Genomic DNA, 18,262 nt, shown 5'->3' with positions numbered 1-18,262 from the left:
AAAAATGGTACAGTACTTATTCCAGTACTAGTGCTGGAACACTGCTGAAATGTTAGCATTACTGATTAACATTTAACCAATAAATGTTAATTTTTTAAAATATCTAGCTACTGTAAGAGTATACTGAAATGTAATTTTTCCAAATTTTGAAGACTCTTCCACAGCATTCAAATTTTGTTATTAAAGAATATGTCATTTTATTCCTTTCAAACTATTTTCTGCTCATTGTTTTGTATTGCCTTTACCCCCCGCCCCACCAAGCATGTGTGTTATTTGAGATCAGCTCTCTTTTAAGACACATTAAATAGACTGATAAGGAGGAAATAAGAAATTTGTTCAAATTCATTTTAGTTTTTAAAAACATAGCTGTGGGGGCACCTGGGTGGCTCAGTGGGTTAAAGCCTTTGCCTTTGGATCAGGTCATGATCCCAGGGTCCTGGGATCGAGCCCCACATGGGGCTCTCCGCTCAGCAGGGAGCCTGCTTCCTCCTGCCTCTCTGACTACTTGTGACATCTCTCTCTCTCTGTCAAATAAATAAAAAATATCTTTAAAAAATTTTTAAGATAAAGAAAAACATAGCTATAGTCACCAAGCAATATATTTTTAAATAAAGTATAATTAAAATTCATGGTATTATTTTTTATTATAGAAGTTTTCATATTAAAGAAACCTAGAGAAAGACCAACTGTAGACCAACACATATTAATAAAAATCACTGGAGAAATTATCCTGGCTAGTGTTTCTTTGGTTATCCTACTTTTGCAAACTAATTTCACTGTTTTCTCTGTAGCCTGGTAAGTTGGAATATTTTGGCTTCATTTACATGGACTCTCCTCTTTAGATGTCTGCTCCAATGAGGATCTCCCTGAAGTTGAGCTGGTGAGTCTGCTGGAAGAACAGCTACCGCAGTATAAGCTAAGAGTAGACTCTCTCTTTCTGTACGAAAATCAAGACTGGGCTCAGTCTCCACGCCGGCAGCAGCATGGGCCTGATGCTCTCTCTCCAGTCCTTGCTGAAGAGACTTTCCATTATATGAGTGAGTATTTTTTTTTTTTTTTTTACCCTTTTAGAGTTTGCCCATTGAGATCAAGATCATAAGCATCTCAGTGTTGACTTTTAAAACATTTGGCATCCGTAGACCTTGTTCACTGTATACCTTCTTTAACTCAAACTGATTTCACAGCACAAAGACATGATTCTGTGTTATGTCTGAATGCTAGAGTTTGTCATTCTTGTGACTCTGAGTGTCTGGGGTTGGAAGCAATAATCAGATGTTTCCTGATATTTCACTTGATACTTTTATTTGATACTTTTCTCAGGCTGAATAGAGAAAGGAACCTAAAAAAAAAAAGGTAGTTGAAATTTTATTTGAAAATTTTAATGTCCCTTTATATCTCAAAACATTTATTATCCCAGTAGTTTGATATCCGGAGCCATCAGCTATCTTACTTTGTATTTCCTGTTTAACACTGTCACAGGAACGAGGTCAGTCACTAAGAAGCGTGGTTTTTGAATACTTAAGTAGCTTTAATAATTGAAGTAATGGAGACCTTTTTGCTTTTGACCTCATTCCAAACATCTGCTTCAGGATGAGCTGACTTTTTTTAATTCATTCACTATAAAAATGTTTTGTCCATAGTAGCTACTAGGATATATAATAAAAGTCTCTAACTTCAACATTAGTATGTTGGTAAAATTCTTCTCATTTGGGATAGATATGACATTGCATCAGTTCCTAAACCTTTTCCCAGTGAGTGCTTCAGTGTCTTTCATGATTGTTGTGAAATACGAATTTTCACAGTAGTCATTAACTTGCTTTTAATAGTAGTTTTCCTAGAACCAGGTTATTTACTGTTCAGGGAAAAAAAAAATTGTAAACATTGTTTAAACTTGAATTAGAATATCAAGAAGCTCAAATAAAACTATTTCTTCCTCAGTAATTCTTATAAGTAGCTGAATATTAAAGCTCTTAAGGTTTTCTTAACTTTCAAGCTTGAGAAGTTGCTTGCTTGAGATTTTCTGAGAAATGCTTGTTTTTTATTTCCATTTCTCTTTGTTCCATGCCTTTTTAGATTTATGAGAAGAAAATTCAAACAAATTTCTTCAGAATAAGTTTCGTTTCTGTCATTATTTTGATAAAGTGGCACAGAAAGTGCCCCTTAGTTTACTTTTTCTTTGTCATAAATGCCATTAGCGGATGGAACTGTAGCCAGAAAGCTGTCTTATCATAATTTCATGGAGTTACTTTTAGGAAGAATTTTAAATAAAAATAAACTTCTTTGGAAAATAAATTATAATCAAATCCTAAAATACTTGGATTTCCAGGACTTTATACAAAGTAAATCATGATGTTCAAGGGAGCAATTGAAAACTTGAGATTAATAGGCTGTTACAGACCCATACTTCCAGGGTCCAGAAAACTATCCTCATCCTTTAGTCTAAAGATACTATTTTCATTTCAACAATTTGAAAATTGAACTATGTATGATATACATAAGATTCTGAAGCAAATAAACTAGGATTGTAATTAGCCCACTAATTCTTTATCTCTGTACTATACCCCAATTTCACTGTTAATTTTAAAGATATCAATTCTTTGGGTTACCATTTCACTCCAATATAAATACACTTCATTTTGAATTTGCATCTTATGAATGTAAAAGATAAGTGGTTTTCTTTATTTAGCAAAGTGATCAATGTTTTAAAAAGCCAAGCTACAAAACATTCTCTGACCCTTTTCAGCAGTTTTCTGTCCCTTTGAGATGCCAAGATCTGTGGTTGTGAATAATCATTATGCACCCTCATAGGCCGTCCTGGGGTTTAGCTCTCTGGTACTACTTCAGCCTCTTCTTATCCCTACTTCCCTCACATACCAGGAGGTACTCCTGCTCCATAAAATGCATTTTAACAGCTAATAAAAAGAGGTGGCACAGGCAGAGGCACTTTCTTTTGTAACACAGAGAAGTGGAAAGAGCTGTGAGAAGAAAAATAAGTTTAGGAGGCAGCATGGGCAGGGATTTGGGTTGGGAGCCCACCTCGGATGGCAGCAAGGATACCGGGTGTTCTCTGGAGCCCTCCCCAAGTCAGAAAGAGATTGTTTACTTTTAAAATAGAACACTTGAGAGCAGTGGGTGGGTCCAAAAAAATAATTCCGTCCTAGTCCCTGCCATGTATAATTTTTAAGGTACTCAGAGAATGTTTTACATACAGAACAAGTCATTTCAGGATTTCCTTAATTTTATTAAGAGAGAGACCCAGAGTGAGCTATGAGGGTGAGCAGTGCAGTCAGAGCACATCATTACAGGAAGTGCCATTTGTTCATGGAAAGGCTGAAAATAGAAAGAAGCCCGATCTGCCTTTCAGGGTATTTTTTATTTGAAAAAAGGGGATACCTGTACCACTTTCTAATGCATGAGAAAAAAGGGTTGGGGGGAAATGATTAGTCTTACAAGTTTTATTTTTTATTTATTTTTTTTTTAAAGACTTTATTTATTTGACAGAGAGAGACACAGCGAGAGAGGGGACACAGGCAGAGGGAGTGGAAGAGGGAGAAGCAGGTTTCCTGTGGAGCAGGGAGCCCGATCCCAGGAGTCCGACCGGGATCATGACCTGAGCCGAAGGCGGCAGACATTTAACAACTGAGCTACTCAGGCGCCCTGTAGTCTTGTAAGTTTTAGTTAAGAGCTTGCCATCACTTGGGGACTTGTTAGAAATACAAAATCTTGGGCCTCTACCCTAGATCTGCAGAATCAGGAACTCTGGAAGTGGAGAATAGCATAGTCTGTGTTTTAACAAGTCTTCCTAAGAGTCCTCCTGTTTTAACAAGTCCTAACATCTGAGAACTACCAGCACAAAGCATTGTCATCCAAAGCTATATATGGCCATTTCATAGTGATTTTCATTGGAGAATTTAAGGAATTAGGAAGGGAGCACAATTTTGTAGCGAAATACAGTTGTAGAAATAATTACTTCTGGTTATGCTTTTCCTCAAGGTTTGCTCCCCAAAATTATTAATCTATACTGGCAGGAAAAGAAATATAACTGATAATGTTCAGGAAGCAGTAGCTGTAAGTCAGATCATGGAGGTTAACATATTTATATTTCCTCTCAGCCAATTCCACAAAATAATTAAGTCGTATGCCCCAAGACATCTATTGAGTAGTATCTGTGGGAGTATTGAGAAAATTGTCTCACTCATATCATTGTATGTAGGGCTTAATTCTCCCCTGGAACCCTGTTGAGAAAGGCATTCCCAGATGGTGTAAATCACCAGACACTTTCTCTCTGTTCTCAGTGCTTTTGAAGGCCGTTTGTTGCCTTGCAGAAGCATTCTCCATATTACAGCAGCAAGAGCGGCATCTTCGGGGTTGAAACCGGAAGTCCTGTCTGTAGTTACCAGCAGCTCTTGCGGCTTTGACTATGCCATGTGGGCCGTTTCATTTTTGGTTTTTGTTGCTTTGTTTTTGATTTTTTGCTGCAAGAGGGTTAGAGAGATTAGAAATCTTCTTAAATTTCAGTAATTGTAAAAACTCTAGACCTTGAAAAGAGACACATGAGAGACCTATCAAGCACCATCTCATGACAGAGAGATCAAAATGGATTAACATGGGCCCTTCCTATCCTGAAAAATATGTGAGGTTGAGTGGTCAATGGGAAATTATGAAGACTTAAAACTTTAAGTGAGGATTGATAAAGAACTTATGTATATCTTCCCCTCCCCCCCATATTTTTTCAGGAACATCAGGTTCTCCAAATCTTACACCAAAAATGTTGAACATTAATCAACTGCCTTTGAAAACCAACTTGCAAAATTGTTCTGTAAAAATGTTTATCATCTCCCCTAATATATAAAAATTTTTTAAGAATTAGGAGTTTCCTGTCTGTAAACCAGGAAGGTTGCTAATTTCTACCCTATGTAACATTTTTATTTTAAGAGCTGAGAACTGATGGGCACTTAGGATTTGATAGAATTGATTATAATAAAATCAGTCTGCTTGGCTCTCCGTTTTTGGTTACAGAGTCACAGAGCAGAATCAGTGTCTCACTTTGGCAGCATTTAATTACAATGCCTAAATGCCAAGAGAACACTTAAGAGATTTGCCCTGAGTACTTTTGGAATCTTCCAAGCAACGCATCTACCAAGAGGACTGTGTTAAGGAAGAGAAGACGGAACGGATGGGCCTGCCAGGAGGAACTCATTGCATTTCTCTGTGCTTCGCGACTGACTGACGTTAACTGAGCTGCTCTGTGCAATTGAGGTGGCCCAGCTTTGGGGCTGAGTAGCACAGATAGACACTATTCCACAGACAACAAAAATTGGAGAATTCTGGTTGCCTTATCTAACTTTTTTGCCGTAATAAATATTTAAGCATTTGAAAATTCATTTTTGTTTTTGAAACCTCTGAACAAGAGCTGCTATTTTTTGATTGCAAAGATAACATTTATTCTTCATGGAAAATTTAGCAAAAGATTAAAAAAAAAAGAGATCAACCATAATCTATACCCAGAGATAACCACTATGATATTTTAACGTGTATCCTTCTAGCCTCTCTTCTATATCCATATGTATACAAGAGATGCTCACAATTTTAAAACAAAATTGGGATCGGTGTTGTTTTGTAACCTGCATTCATAGATGGATCCTGGTTATTCCATCAGGTAAAGGCCTTCTGGTCCTGGCGGAACTGTGACAGGAACAGCAGCATGGTGCAAAAAGCCCATTACTGAGAATGAGCAGAGCCAGGTTTTTTTTTATGACCCTGTGAGATGGAAGTTGTTACCTCATTATTCTCACTATTATTCATTTCTCTTCATTAAAACACCTTTTAATCTAAACATCTCTTTTCTGTATTACTGTGTCCTTTATTTTCTCTTCCCCTTTCTTCATGTGTGACTTACAGCTCACCAGCTCTTTATTACAGCCTTAATTTACTTCCAAATAAATTTACCATTTTACCTTCAACTCTGGTCAGTCTTGTCATATCAACTACATCATACATTGTTCCGGTTTAGTTTTATAAAAATTGTTTAGTTTTATAAAAACTGTTTTTAACTGAGTCTCTAGGATTCCTGGTTCTTGCTTCGAGTGTTAACTTCTGAATTGGGAGTTTTCATTGCTAGCTCCCTGTCAGAACCCCTGGGTGTCTCTCACTTCCTGCATGTGCCCTGGGGCTCCTGCAAATCAATTAAATTAGAATCTAGAGATGAGTCCCACCACCCTAGGTTACATTTAACTTTGCAACCATTGGCTGGTTTTCTGTAATTAATTTAGAACATAGATATGATTTGATGTTTTTGTCTCATCTTACTGAGGCCAGAAATAATGGAGACCTCACACTGTAGGTAAATTGTGAAGATTCCTTTGGCCCAAAAGCCTGTTTCTCTTACTCCTGTGGTTAAAATTGTGGAGCCAGTTTTTCCTACGTATAAATATAGATGCTCTGGGGGTAAAAATGTTTCTACCCAGATCTTTTTAGTTTCCATCTCCTATTACTATTAATCCAGCACTTTGTTTTACTTTTAGCTAGGAATAAGATGTCATTAATAATTAAGTTCTAGGTAAGTCCCAGATTCATTTTAAGGAGTTTTGGTAGAAAGGAAAATAAAAAGCTTAAATAAAAGTAATACATATCCTGGGACGCCCGGGTGGCTCAGTCAGTTAAGCGTCTGCCTTTGGCTCGGGTCCTGGGATTGAGCCACACATCGGGCTCCATGCTCAGTGGGGATACTGCTTCCCCCTATCCTGCTCCCCCTGCTTGTGTTCCTTCTCTTGCTGTATTTCTCTCTGTCAAATAAATAAATAAAATCTTAAAAAAAAAAATCCCTCTTTTAGTATGCATCATTAACTTAAAAGGGTATCGCTTATTGTGACTGTGGAAATCATTGGGGTCATGCTAGTCATTCTCTTTGGAGCTATACTATTCAATGCATTGACAGTTCCTGAATGTAATGCAGAAATCCTGGACTTAAATTATGCAAATAATAATATAATATACAGTTTATCTTAAAGATTTATTTATTTATATGACAGACAGAGATCACAAGTAGGCAGAGAGGCAGGCAGAGAGAGAGAGGTGGTGGGGAAGCAGGCTCCCCGCTGAGCAGAGAGCCTAATGTGGGGCTGGATCTCAGGAACCTGAGAACATGACCTGAGCCAAAGGCAGAGGCTTTAACCCACTGAGCTACCCAGGCGTCCCTGTAGTTTATCATATAGTAGAGACCAACATATGGTGGCAATTTTCATAAAGAGTTTTTAATTAAGCTAAAAAAGATTATGCTTCATAACGGAACTACAAAAAGGCCTACAAGTCCATTCCTTGTTTATTGATATTAGCTCACATAATAGGTGATCACAGATATTCAACATACAACAGAATTCTAATTAAATATATTTGTAATTACACAACCCCTCACTAACTTACCCCTTGGGAACTTTAGGCCATGACACAATCGGTGATTTAATCCATTCTTCAGGCCCACACTCTCTAGTGTGAGTGGACCAAAGTTCTTACTGGAGGAGGAGGAGATAGTAAGGAAGAGGCTGCCTTATGATAATTTGAGAACTTCATTAATTCATTGTATGATATACATTTTGCTTGTAATTATTGGTCTATTTCCTGAGTGTCTAATACATAAACATTTCTTTTCTTCCTTCACATATATTTTTATTTCCCCTGAATGACATTTTGTAAAAGCCTGGGTTTGTTGTTGTTATCTTTCAACTCTTGCAAATATTTAAAACTTTCTTATATTTCCAAATACTATAAACATTTGTTTTTAACTGTCTTAGTTCTAGGCACAGACAGAGTGGAGCAGATGACCAAAACTTACAATGATATCGACATGGTCACACACCTCCTGGCAGAGGTAAGAATAGATCTTCTCTTTCTCTGGCACTAAAACTGAACAATCATTTAAAATCTGTCAAGTTTGCGGGTCAAATGAAAAACAGTCATGTCTTTGCGCTGGGTTATTTTGTTTAAGGCTGTTATAAGTGGATGGACATTCCAACTGGTATTCCAAAGTAGAATGGCTCCTGGAGTTTATTGTTAGGAAGTTGCAGAGGGTTTAATTTTTGTTGTTGTTATCATGGTGCTGGCTTCCCTATCCCTATCTTAAAAAGGGGGAAGTTTTGTTTTGTTTTGTTTTGTTTAATAAATCCTTGCTATTACCCTGCAGTAGAGGTGCCCATTCAGGGATAATCTCCATTGCAAATCAGTACCAGCAGTTCTCAGCATCTTCCCTTTTTAAAAAATTTATTATTATTATTATTTTTTTATTTAAAAGATTTTACTTATTTGACAGAGAGAGAGAGAGAAAGCGCCCAAGTTGGCAGAGAGGCAGGCAAGGAGGGTGGGGAGCAGGCCCCCCGCTGAGCAGAGAGCCTGGTGCAGAGACTCCATCCCAGGACCCTGGGATCATGACCTAAGCCAAAGGCAGATGCTTAACCAACTGAGGCACCCAGGCGCCCCAGCATCTTCCCTTTTTTACTTTCAGTTCAGACTATTATTTGAGCTCAGTTTGTCCATGACATTTTTGATATGTACCATGTTTCTCTTCCAGCTGGCATCCTTGGAGGTGTCTCAGTATACGTCACCTTCAGTTGATCTTACAGAAACTTTCTCTTTGAAGTACCCCTTTCCCCTCTCCCTGCAGCCGCCTAGAATGATGTTGTGTATGCCACTTAGCCTATGCTGGCAATGAGATCAGTGGGCCTTGAAAGCTTGGAGATCATTCATCCACCTGTTTTCATATGTTTTAGAGCAAAAGGATAGAAGCTGAATTTTATTTACAGTGATTAGTGCAAGTGGAACCCATGCCCGTACATAAGGCAGCTAGATGTGTATTGACAGTTTCCATCGCAGAGTACAGTCCTCACCACCACCACGTAGGTGGGATTCCCACGCGCTTGCTGTGTATCATGTCTACGTAGGAGTAACGCTTGCTGTGTATCATGTCTACGTAGGAGTAACGCTTGCTGTGTATCATGTCTACGTAGGAGTAACGCTTGCTGTGTATCATGTCTACGTAGGAGTAACGCTTGCTGTGTATCATGTCTACGTAGGAGTAACGCTTGCTGTGTATCATGTCTACGTAGGAGTAACGCTTGCTGTGTATCATGTCTACGTAGGAGTAACGCTTGCTGTGTATCATGTCTACGTAGGAGTAACGCTTGCTGTGTATCATGTCTACGTAGGAGTAACGCTTGCTGTGTATCATGTCTACGTAGGAGTAACGCTTGCTTGGCTTGGCTTTTCTGTAGGCCTCCCAGCATCATTACCGTCGACTTCTTGAAACTCCTTTCTTCATGCTTTAGCAGAACCTGTAGCCTCAGAACTTCTACTCTGTCCACCCCTCTTTTATCTCACATTATCATTTTTGCAGCAATTGGCAGTAGGGTTCTTAGTTACGCTTTCCTTTAAGCCTCTAGCTCTGAATACATAGAGACTTTGCCCTCATTGGAACTGTTGTCATCACACATACTATGTCCTTACTGTGCATAATAGGCAAATGCATTCAGTAAATATCTGTTGGGCTTTCACTGTGTGCCAGGCCCTGTCTTCATTTTTTAAAGACCCTATTGATTTTTTAATTTCCCCAAGTCATAAGTTTAAAGACTGGGTTGTTTGATTCTAATCGGGTGATGAATAAATCTCACTTGAAAACAAATACATTCTTGCATTTATAACTCTGGTGGCTGCCCATTTGACCAACATATATTAAACACCTCCAGTGTGTCGGGCCCTTATTTGTGATATCTGGGCATTAAAATAAATCTTGATGCTTTCCAGGACATTGTTTTTGAGTTTAGGGAAACTGAAGAATTTCTAAACTACCACTTAATTTTGTTTGTACTCAAAAGATGTGTTTGGTGTTCTAATAGAGAGATCGTGATCTGGAGCTAGCTGCTCGAATTGGACAAGCTCTCTTAAAACGGAACCATGTCTTGTCTGAGCAGAATGAAGCTCTGGAGGAGCAGCTGGGACAAGCCTTTGATCAAGTAAGTCTTTGATCAAGTATTTGTAGCATGAAATAATTACTTCTTGGGCAATGAAGAAATTTAGTTTTCTGGGTGCCCCTGAAGTGGTAACAGTAGGTAGGTAAATAACACCACTGCACCTTGTCTTTGTTGGCGGCCATTGAACTAACCAGTAGAGAAATGAAGTGTTACTGTGCAGAGGTGAGCTCGTGGGACTCGACCTTAGTCAAGGTAAAAGCCTATGTTCAGTACCTACCAAACATGAGGCACCCTGCTTAGATTCTAATACTGTTTCCTCCTCCCTTTATGTAGACTTTCTGTGTGATCTTACCTTAAATTTATTTTTTAAAATAACCCTGAATAATAGATACCCAAATGAGGTATCTTTATTCAAAAATCCAAACAAAAGGAAAAGGTGAAGAAATTTATTTCATGTAATAAATATTCTTTCGTGAGAACTGATTTATTATTAACTTGGAGGGTTACATTTAAAATTTCCTGTAATTTGTTATTTTCTGGTTTCATTTATATTTTATAAATGCATTATATTTAATAACATTTGAACCTTTAAGTTGAAAATATTTATTTTCTAAAACTAAAGTTAGGAAGTCATGATGCAGAGTTATACTTAAAAGCATAAATGAGACTTTGAAGGAAGGGTCTATTGTGACCTTTGAAGGGTTTTTAGTTTTGTTTTGTTTTTAAGTGTCAATGTATCATCTTATGTGAAATTTTCTTCCTACATTCTTATTATATTGAATATAAAAATTGGCTTCTCATCTAGCACAGAAGAAGCTATATTGGTTGAGTTAATGCTCTAACATTGTATCTTAGAAAGTATCTGAAGTTTGTTATTCTCTTTTTAACACTTTAGTCAGTAAAATCTAGCAACTGATTTTATGGATTTTATTTTGTGGTAAGAAACAGTTGCTCCATGAAATAAAAGCAGCGTTACATGGAAACATCTTATAGATCAAACCCTTTGATGTGCAGGTTAATCAACTGCAACATGAGCTGTCCAAGAAAGATGAATTACTTCGAATTGTCTCTATTGCTTCTGAAGAGAGTGAAACCGATTCCAGCTGTTCTACACCCCTCCGGTTCAATGAGTCCTTCAGCTTATCCCAAGGTTTGCTGCAGTTGGACATGCTGCAAGAAAAACTCAAGGAACTGGAAGAGGAGAATATGGCTCTTCGATCCAAGGTACGTACCCACTTTCCCACTAATACCCACTTTCCTTTACCTTTAGATTTAGGTCCATGTAGTGCTGAGGTAAAATATGGCATAACTAAGGATTTGCTATTGATATTCCAATTCGGGGGTGACAGCCAAAGCGTGTGTATTTGCCTTTCATTGATACTTAGATCCCATTCATTGACGAGTAGATAATAGTAAGCTGATAGATGAAATAGAGAAAGCTACAGCATGGTATATATGTCTTATGGAGTTTACACAAAATAACTAAATAATTACAACTGTGATAAGAACTAGGTTGGAAAATTACAGGGTTTCCTGAACTTGTGTAACGGGGGGAAAATCAAAGTCCTACTTAATAAGTAAGTGACTTTTTCATGGAGGCTAGGGATTAGTGAGCCTGAAAAGTATGGAAAAGGGGAGCACCAGGGGGGAATGAGTAGTCATGTGCAAAGGCCCTGAGAGGAATAAGGGGAAGGTATTTGTCATATCCTGTCCCATAACTTTATTTTAGATAAAGCTTTTTGGATTTTGTCTTTCATTCAAATGAGAATTAAAGGTTTTTAAAGTTAATACTCTAAAGTCATTGGAAGATATTATCCAGACTGATTTTTTTTTTTTTTTCTTGAAGGCTTGTCACATAAAGACAGAAACTATTACCTATGAAGAGAAGGAACAACAGCTTGTCAATGACTGTGTTAAAGAACTTCGTATGTATTAACACATTTTATTTCATAGTTTTGGGGCAGTTCTTTGGTGGTATCTCACCAACTCAGAAATTAAATCATTGGTTTCAGTAGAGGCATCTCAAGAAATAATTTTTTAAAAGTTACTGAAAATCTTGGAATATCACATTGAGCCCACAACTCTAAACAAAACATCGTATGTACTTTTAAGAAATATCTTTATTTCAAATTGCCGTCATCATTAAAGAAGGACCTAGATTTCTATCAGTTATAGCACATTAGAGTGAAAGGAACTGAAGCTTTTATTTCATCAATGAGGAAATAGTCCTATAGACGATACAAAGACTATGGTTTGCCAAAGTTAGAAAACTGGTAAGTGGCAGAGCCAGGGTTTAAATGATGGCATAAAACTTGACATTTAATGAGTATTTAAGTGCCAGCTATATGTTTATAACAATGTATTTTGGTTTGATATTGTTGATTAAAAATAATTTGTAAAAATAAATCAGCTAGAAAAAGGCTTTACTAGAGAACGATACCTAATTTCTCTATAAATATATTACCTTTTATGTTGAAAGAGAAGATATGAAACATCACGCCTGTTCATCTGGGCCGTGGGCGTCAGAATGGGATAGCTTAGAATGACAGTGTTAGAGAACCAGAAAAATGTCAATTGAATCTTCTCCATCAGAGCTCCATCATGCAACCTTTTTGCTCTAAAAAACCAAAGAGGAAATGACTTGCCCACCAGCTTAGGTACCAGTTTCCTGCCTCCTTTGAAATGTTAGAGACCTTCTGTCAATTTTTAAATAGTTTTCTATAACACTGAGAAATAGTTTTGCCACTTGCGTTTGATGTCCGAGTTTTTACAAGCAAAATTTCCTGCTTCCGTGGAATTCTAAAGGTTCTATTTTACGTGCATGTATGCTAGGCTCCAGGGATTGCTTCCGAGGCTTTGCTTGGTTTGAGAGCAATCCTGGAAAGTCTGTCTTGTACAGAAGCATCTCCATAGCTTTAACAGATTGTGACTGATTCGTTTGGAAATGTTCCTTGTTCTATTTGTTAAGTTTAATTTTTGTTGCTTGTGGGAAATTATTGATGTCCCTGAAGAGTTCTCAGATACACATATGAGGTGATGTCGTGGTACTTCAAAACGTATAGAACCCACGTGTTTTCAGCCTTCCGACAAAGACTGCGACCCAAACCGGGAACTTGCTTGCTTTTACACGTCCTCTCTCTTAGCTTCATCGTCGCCCATCCGGCCCTCCGCACTCGCCTGTTTCAGAAGACCCTTTATCTTCTTCTACTCAATTATCTGGGTTTATTTCTTAAATTTATGTTACAAGTCTATTTGTAATATACTCCAGTGCTTTTTACAAAATAGGATTTCGCCTACAGGACATCGTTTGCCAACCCTTACCCTCCATTTATATTGATTTTTGCATTTCTCTTTTGTTGCCGAGGTGAGACAAATGCTCAGATGTCCAGAATGACTGAAGAATTATCTGGGAAGAGTGATGAACTCATTCGGTACCAGGAAGAGATCTCCTCTCTCTTGTCTCAAATTGTGGATCTTCAACACAAAGTTAAAGAAGTACGTTCATTCATTCATTCAACAGATGTTTGTTCGGCACTGGCCTCATACCGTGCCCTCTGCTAAGTGCTAGATACATTAAGCAAAGTCAGTGTGCTCCCTACCCCTTTACAGTGCTGTAGTCCGACTGCTGGTGTAGGCTTTCTCATCACGAAATGTATGAATAACTTCTTCTAAGTTACTATTTCTCTCTCTCAAGTGGGGTTATATTTTCCTTAGAAAACTATGATATGAATTAGTGACTCATGCTTATTGACCTCTGAACATCTTAATTAAGATTTTATATTCTGCCCATTTATTGCTTTTATTTGGATTTTGAAAGGTTAGCTTTTTATAGGCCTCTAGACCTTACCGCTGAGATTTACTCTTAAGATGTCTTTAAAAAAGGTAGAGTAGCCCATATGTTATATGGGAAGGCTCATTTTTCTCTTTTAATATGTTATTAGCATGTGATTGAGAAGGAGGAACTGAGACTTCACCTACAAGCTTCCAAAGATGCCCAAAGACAGCTGACAATGGAGGTAAGCAGCTCTTCCTTTGTTTTGTGCAATTTGGGGGTGGGGGGGTGGGGGGGATAGTTTCTTTCATCTTAATGACCAAGAATGATTAAAGGTGATTACCAGATTTTAAATAACAATGAAAGAATAAGATTAAATTTTGAGATCTAAGAAGTAAAGCAGTTTAAAGGTTCTGTCCCTAAAATTAATAACGACATCTTTCCTGATTAATAGAGAAAATCTTGTCTTTTGTAAGATTCTTTAGGCATATGTGACCCTTTTACTAATCTATCTTAATCCAACAGTTTTTTAAATAATTTCTTATGATGAGTGTTTTTGCAGATATGTCAGGAGAAACACCAAAACTCTTTTACTTTTTATCTATATAAAAATTCTGTGTATTAGATATAATTTGATGGTTCCCTTGGATACACTAAGAATCACCTGGCAAAATTAGTTATAAATGAGATTCCCAGGCACAGCCGCCAAAAGCTTCCAATAGAGTAGTTTCATAGTAAAGGTCTAGAATCTGCATGATCCAGTCCACATACCACACTCGAAGAAATTTTTGAAGTTAAAATGTACTCTGAAAAGGGCAGCTGGGTGGCTCAGTCACCTGAGTGTCTGCTTTTGGCTCTGGTCATGATCCCAGGGTCCTGAGATCCTGCCCCACATTGGGATCCCTACTCGGTGGAGAGTCTGCTTCTCTCTTTCCCTCTGCCCCTCCCCACTGCTTGTGCTCTCTCTCATTCTCTCTCTCTCTCTCAAATAAATAAATAAAATAAAATCTTTAAAAATATATGTAAAATTCTGAAAGTTATATACTCTTTTACCATGCTCATGTACCTAGCTATATAAAGAAGATTCTGAAACAAGGGAGGAGAAACTACTTGTTTGGGATGACTAGATCTTGTCATTTCGGAGTGTCATTTCAGAGCGACATATAAAAATATGCACATCTAACATTATGCTAAACCTAACTTGACCCATAGCTATTATTCCTCTGTAAGCTTGTGTGTGTGTGTGTGTGTGTGTGTGTACACAAACTGCTTAGTTTGTTTTAGGGCTTTTCAACAGAAATATAATTTCTGTTGAAATTATATTCATGAAGTTATCTAGCCCTCTGGATAAAATTAATCCCAGTGGGGTTTATTTTCCCCATTGTCATGTTGAGAATATAATGAAGTACACCAATTACCATCCTTTTTTTCAGCTGCACGAGTTACAGGACAGGAACATGGAGTGTCTGGGAATGTTACATGAATCCCAAGAGGAAATAAAGGAACTTCGAAGTAGATCCGGCCCTGCTGCTCATCTCTACTTCTCACAGTCATATGGAGCTTTTTCTGGGGTGAGTTTTCTGGGGTATATGTTCCTTGCTTAAGGAAGCTTGCTTAAGTTTAGATTGTTCTGAGAGTGATGTGGTTTCTGGTGTTATAAAGTATCTTGAGAAGAAATAACATGGTTTATCTTTGTTTCTGGAATTCATTTATTGATTTAGGCCTTGATTTACATATTTACATCTACCTTAATACTCTTATTTATTGCAACCTTTCTTCTAACAGACAACCATCCAGTTTATTGTAATGTATAAGATATACCCTAAGGCAACTAGGTTTAGGTCTGTGTACCAAAGAGCTACTTAAACTTGGGTCATCCTTACCCTAGGCCCACTGATTCAAATAGAACTCTGAACATCTAAAACCTCTTTCCACAGATCTTGAGTTTCTTAGTATATTTAACTCCAGTTAGAGTGTAAGCACCATCAGAGCAGGATTCATGTTTATTTAATTCATCACTATATAGTATTTTTTGAATTAAAGAAATTAATGAGGGCACCTGGGTAGCTCAGTGGGTTAAGCCGCTGCCTTTGGCTTAGGTCATGATCTCAGGGTCCTGGAATCGAGTCCCGCATCGGGCTCTCTGCTCAGCAGGGAGCCTGCTTCCTCCTCTCTCTCTCTGCCTGCCTCTATGCCTACTTGTGATCTCTCTCTGTCAAATAAATAAATAAAATCTAAAAAAAAAAAAGAAATTAATGAAAACTTGTGAGTTTATGCCAAAATCTGTTCAAAGAATTATTTTAACAATCTAGTTCATAAATACTTATAAGCAATACTGTAAAATTTTCTAAAAGACAAACTATATAGTAGGTTTTTTGAAAGATATAGGAGCAGGATTTTTGTTTTTTAGCTTTTTATTTTGAAATAATTTTAAACTTAGACTGATACTGCAACAATAGTACAAAAATATATCCTCTTATATATCCTTTACCTAGGTTCCTCAGTTTTTAACATTTTACTACATTTGCCATATCATTCTCTTATTTTTTTTTTCTGGGCCATTTCACATAAGTTACAGATAGACCCTATTAACTCCTAATTCTTCAGTGTGTATTTACTAAGAATTAGGACACTCTCTTACATAACCATACAACTGTCAAAGTCAGGAAATTGTCACTGATACTATCATCTCCTCCATGGAGCCCATTTAAATTTTGCCAATGGTCCCAACAATGTCCTTTGAAGGATATGTTGCATTTCGTTGTTTCAACTGGGAACACTTATTCTGTCTTTGCTTGCCTTTCGTGACCTTTATAGAATGTCCTCAGTTTGAGTTTATCTGATGTTTCCTCATGATTAGATTCAAGCATTGTATTTTGGCAGAAATACTGCCATGTTCTTCTCAGTACACTGTAATAGGAGGCTCACATTGTCTGTTTATCCCATTACTGATGATGTTAATTAATTTTGATCACTAGGACAATGTTAGCATCTGCCAACTTTTCCCACTCTAAAATTAATCAATGCTAATTGATAGTTAATTAAATTAATTTTACTAATTAACTTTACAATGATGAAAATTGACAGATGCTACTCTAGCCAGGTGGTCAAAGTTACTCTTTTATGGGAAGATACTATACTTTGAGACTATTTAAATATCCTGTTTTTCTCAGCAAACATTTATCCACTAGTTTTAACACTCAGTCATGGTTTATATCTAACTCAGTTATTACTATGATGATTGCCAAATGGTGATTTTCCAATTCCATCATTCTTTTGACATTAATCGACATTCTTTTTTTTTTTTTTTTTTAAGATTTTATTTATTTATTTGACAGAGAGAAATCACAAGTAGATGGAGAGGCAGGCAGAGAGAGAGGGAAGCAGGCTCTCCGCTGAGCAGAGAGCCCTATGTGGGACTCGATCCCAGGACTCTGAGATCATGACCTGAGCCGAAGGCAGCGGCTTAACCCACTGAGCCACCCAGGCGCCCTTAATCGACATTCTTTTGTCAGAGCCTTTCTGTGTCATTTATTTATTTATTTATTTATTTATTTATTTATTTGTTGGTGTTGGGGGTTGCATAGAGAAAAGCTTAAGCAGACTCTACCATCCATCATGGAGCCTGACACAGGGCTTGATCTCACAACCCTGAGATCATGGCCTGAGCCATAATCAAGAGTCAGACGCTCAACCGACTGAGCTACCAAGGCCCCCATTTCTGCCTCATTTATTTATTCATTTGTTCATTTAGTTATGTCCATGTGGACTCTTGGATTCCTATTTTAGTTAGTAGATTATAATCTGTTATTACTGTTTTTTTATTTTGATACTTGTTATTCAAATTATTCCAGATATGGAGCAAATTGTTCCCATGTGGCCAGGGATATCCTTTAAAACTTATCGTATCTTTTCTTGTACCAGTCCTGGAATCAGCCATTTCTCCAGGGAGGTCTGGTTAGTTTTAATGAGAAAAGATACTTAGAATTCAAGATCTGGTCCTATGTATCCATTGCCACTAGAGTGTTATTAGGTCTAGGCCCGCTCAGCAGATAGAGCTAGGAAATATATGTGCATTCATACATATATACCCACTCAAACACATCAATATCTATGTCTCCATCCATATTTATGTTCTTCTATCTCTGTATATTTAAAAGCACGAGTTCACACCAGTGTCTCCAGTTCTAGCCCTTGTCAGCTCAGCTTCACTGAGCATGGCACCCATACTAGCTGAATCCTCATCTCTGACCAGGGAAAGGGGGAACTTGCTTATTTTTCCTTGGATGTTTTTTCTACATTTTAAAGCTAGGAAAGTTAGAAATTAAAAGAAGCAAAAAGAAGTTATGAAGTACCATCAAATCCTAAGTTCCAAAGAATCATTATTGGCATTTTGATTTATAGCTTTTCAGACCTTTTGTTTTTTTGTGTCTCCCTATGTAATATTTTCTATTTATCATGTTGGTTTTTTCCACTGTCCTCCTAAAAATACATCATGAAAAAGAAGTTGGTTCTTGTTAAAAGTTACTCT

General features: G+C 37.3%; 1 protein-coding gene and 1 long non-coding RNA gene across 7 annotated transcripts in view; both read left to right on the top strand.

Annotated features, from left to right (window-relative positions):
* TRAK2 (trafficking kinesin protein 2) overlaps positions 1–18,262 on the top strand; it is a 68,225-nt gene that overhangs the window by 36,097 nt on the left and 13,866 nt on the right. For all 6 annotated transcript variants that reach the window (XM_045078559.1, XM_045078560.1, XM_045078562.1 and 3 more), the window contains 8 exons: positions 843–1,037; positions 7,791–7,867; positions 9,885–10,001; positions 10,974–11,183; positions 11,806–11,884; positions 13,324–13,454; positions 13,901–13,975; positions 15,165–15,302. In XM_045078559.1, coding sequence (XP_044934494.1) covers positions 843–1,037; positions 7,791–7,867; positions 9,885–10,001; positions 10,974–11,183; positions 11,806–11,884; positions 13,324–13,454; positions 13,901–13,975; positions 15,165–15,302 — 1,022 coding nt within the window. The remainder of the gene's footprint in view (positions 1–842; positions 1,038–7,790; positions 7,868–9,884; positions 10,002–10,973; positions 11,184–11,805; positions 11,885–13,323; positions 13,455–13,900; positions 13,976–15,164; positions 15,303–18,262) is intronic.
* On the top strand, positions 3,615–5,963 carry LOC123391647. The gene is made up of 2 exons (XR_006606346.1): positions 3,615–3,667; positions 4,737–5,963. It is a non-coding gene; the product is annotated as an uncharacterized LOC123391647 (long non-coding RNA).

The sequence above is a fragment of the Mustela putorius genome, unplaced genomic scaffold (assembly GCF_011764305.1).
Source record: "Mustela putorius furo isolate JIRA1106 unplaced genomic scaffold, ASM1176430v1.1 tig00000275_pilon_pilon_pilon, whole genome shotgun sequence".
Classification (NCBI taxonomy): Eukaryota; Metazoa; Chordata; class Mammalia; order Carnivora; family Mustelidae; genus Mustela; species Mustela putorius.
This window is presented reverse-complemented; position numbering and strand designations above follow the sequence as displayed.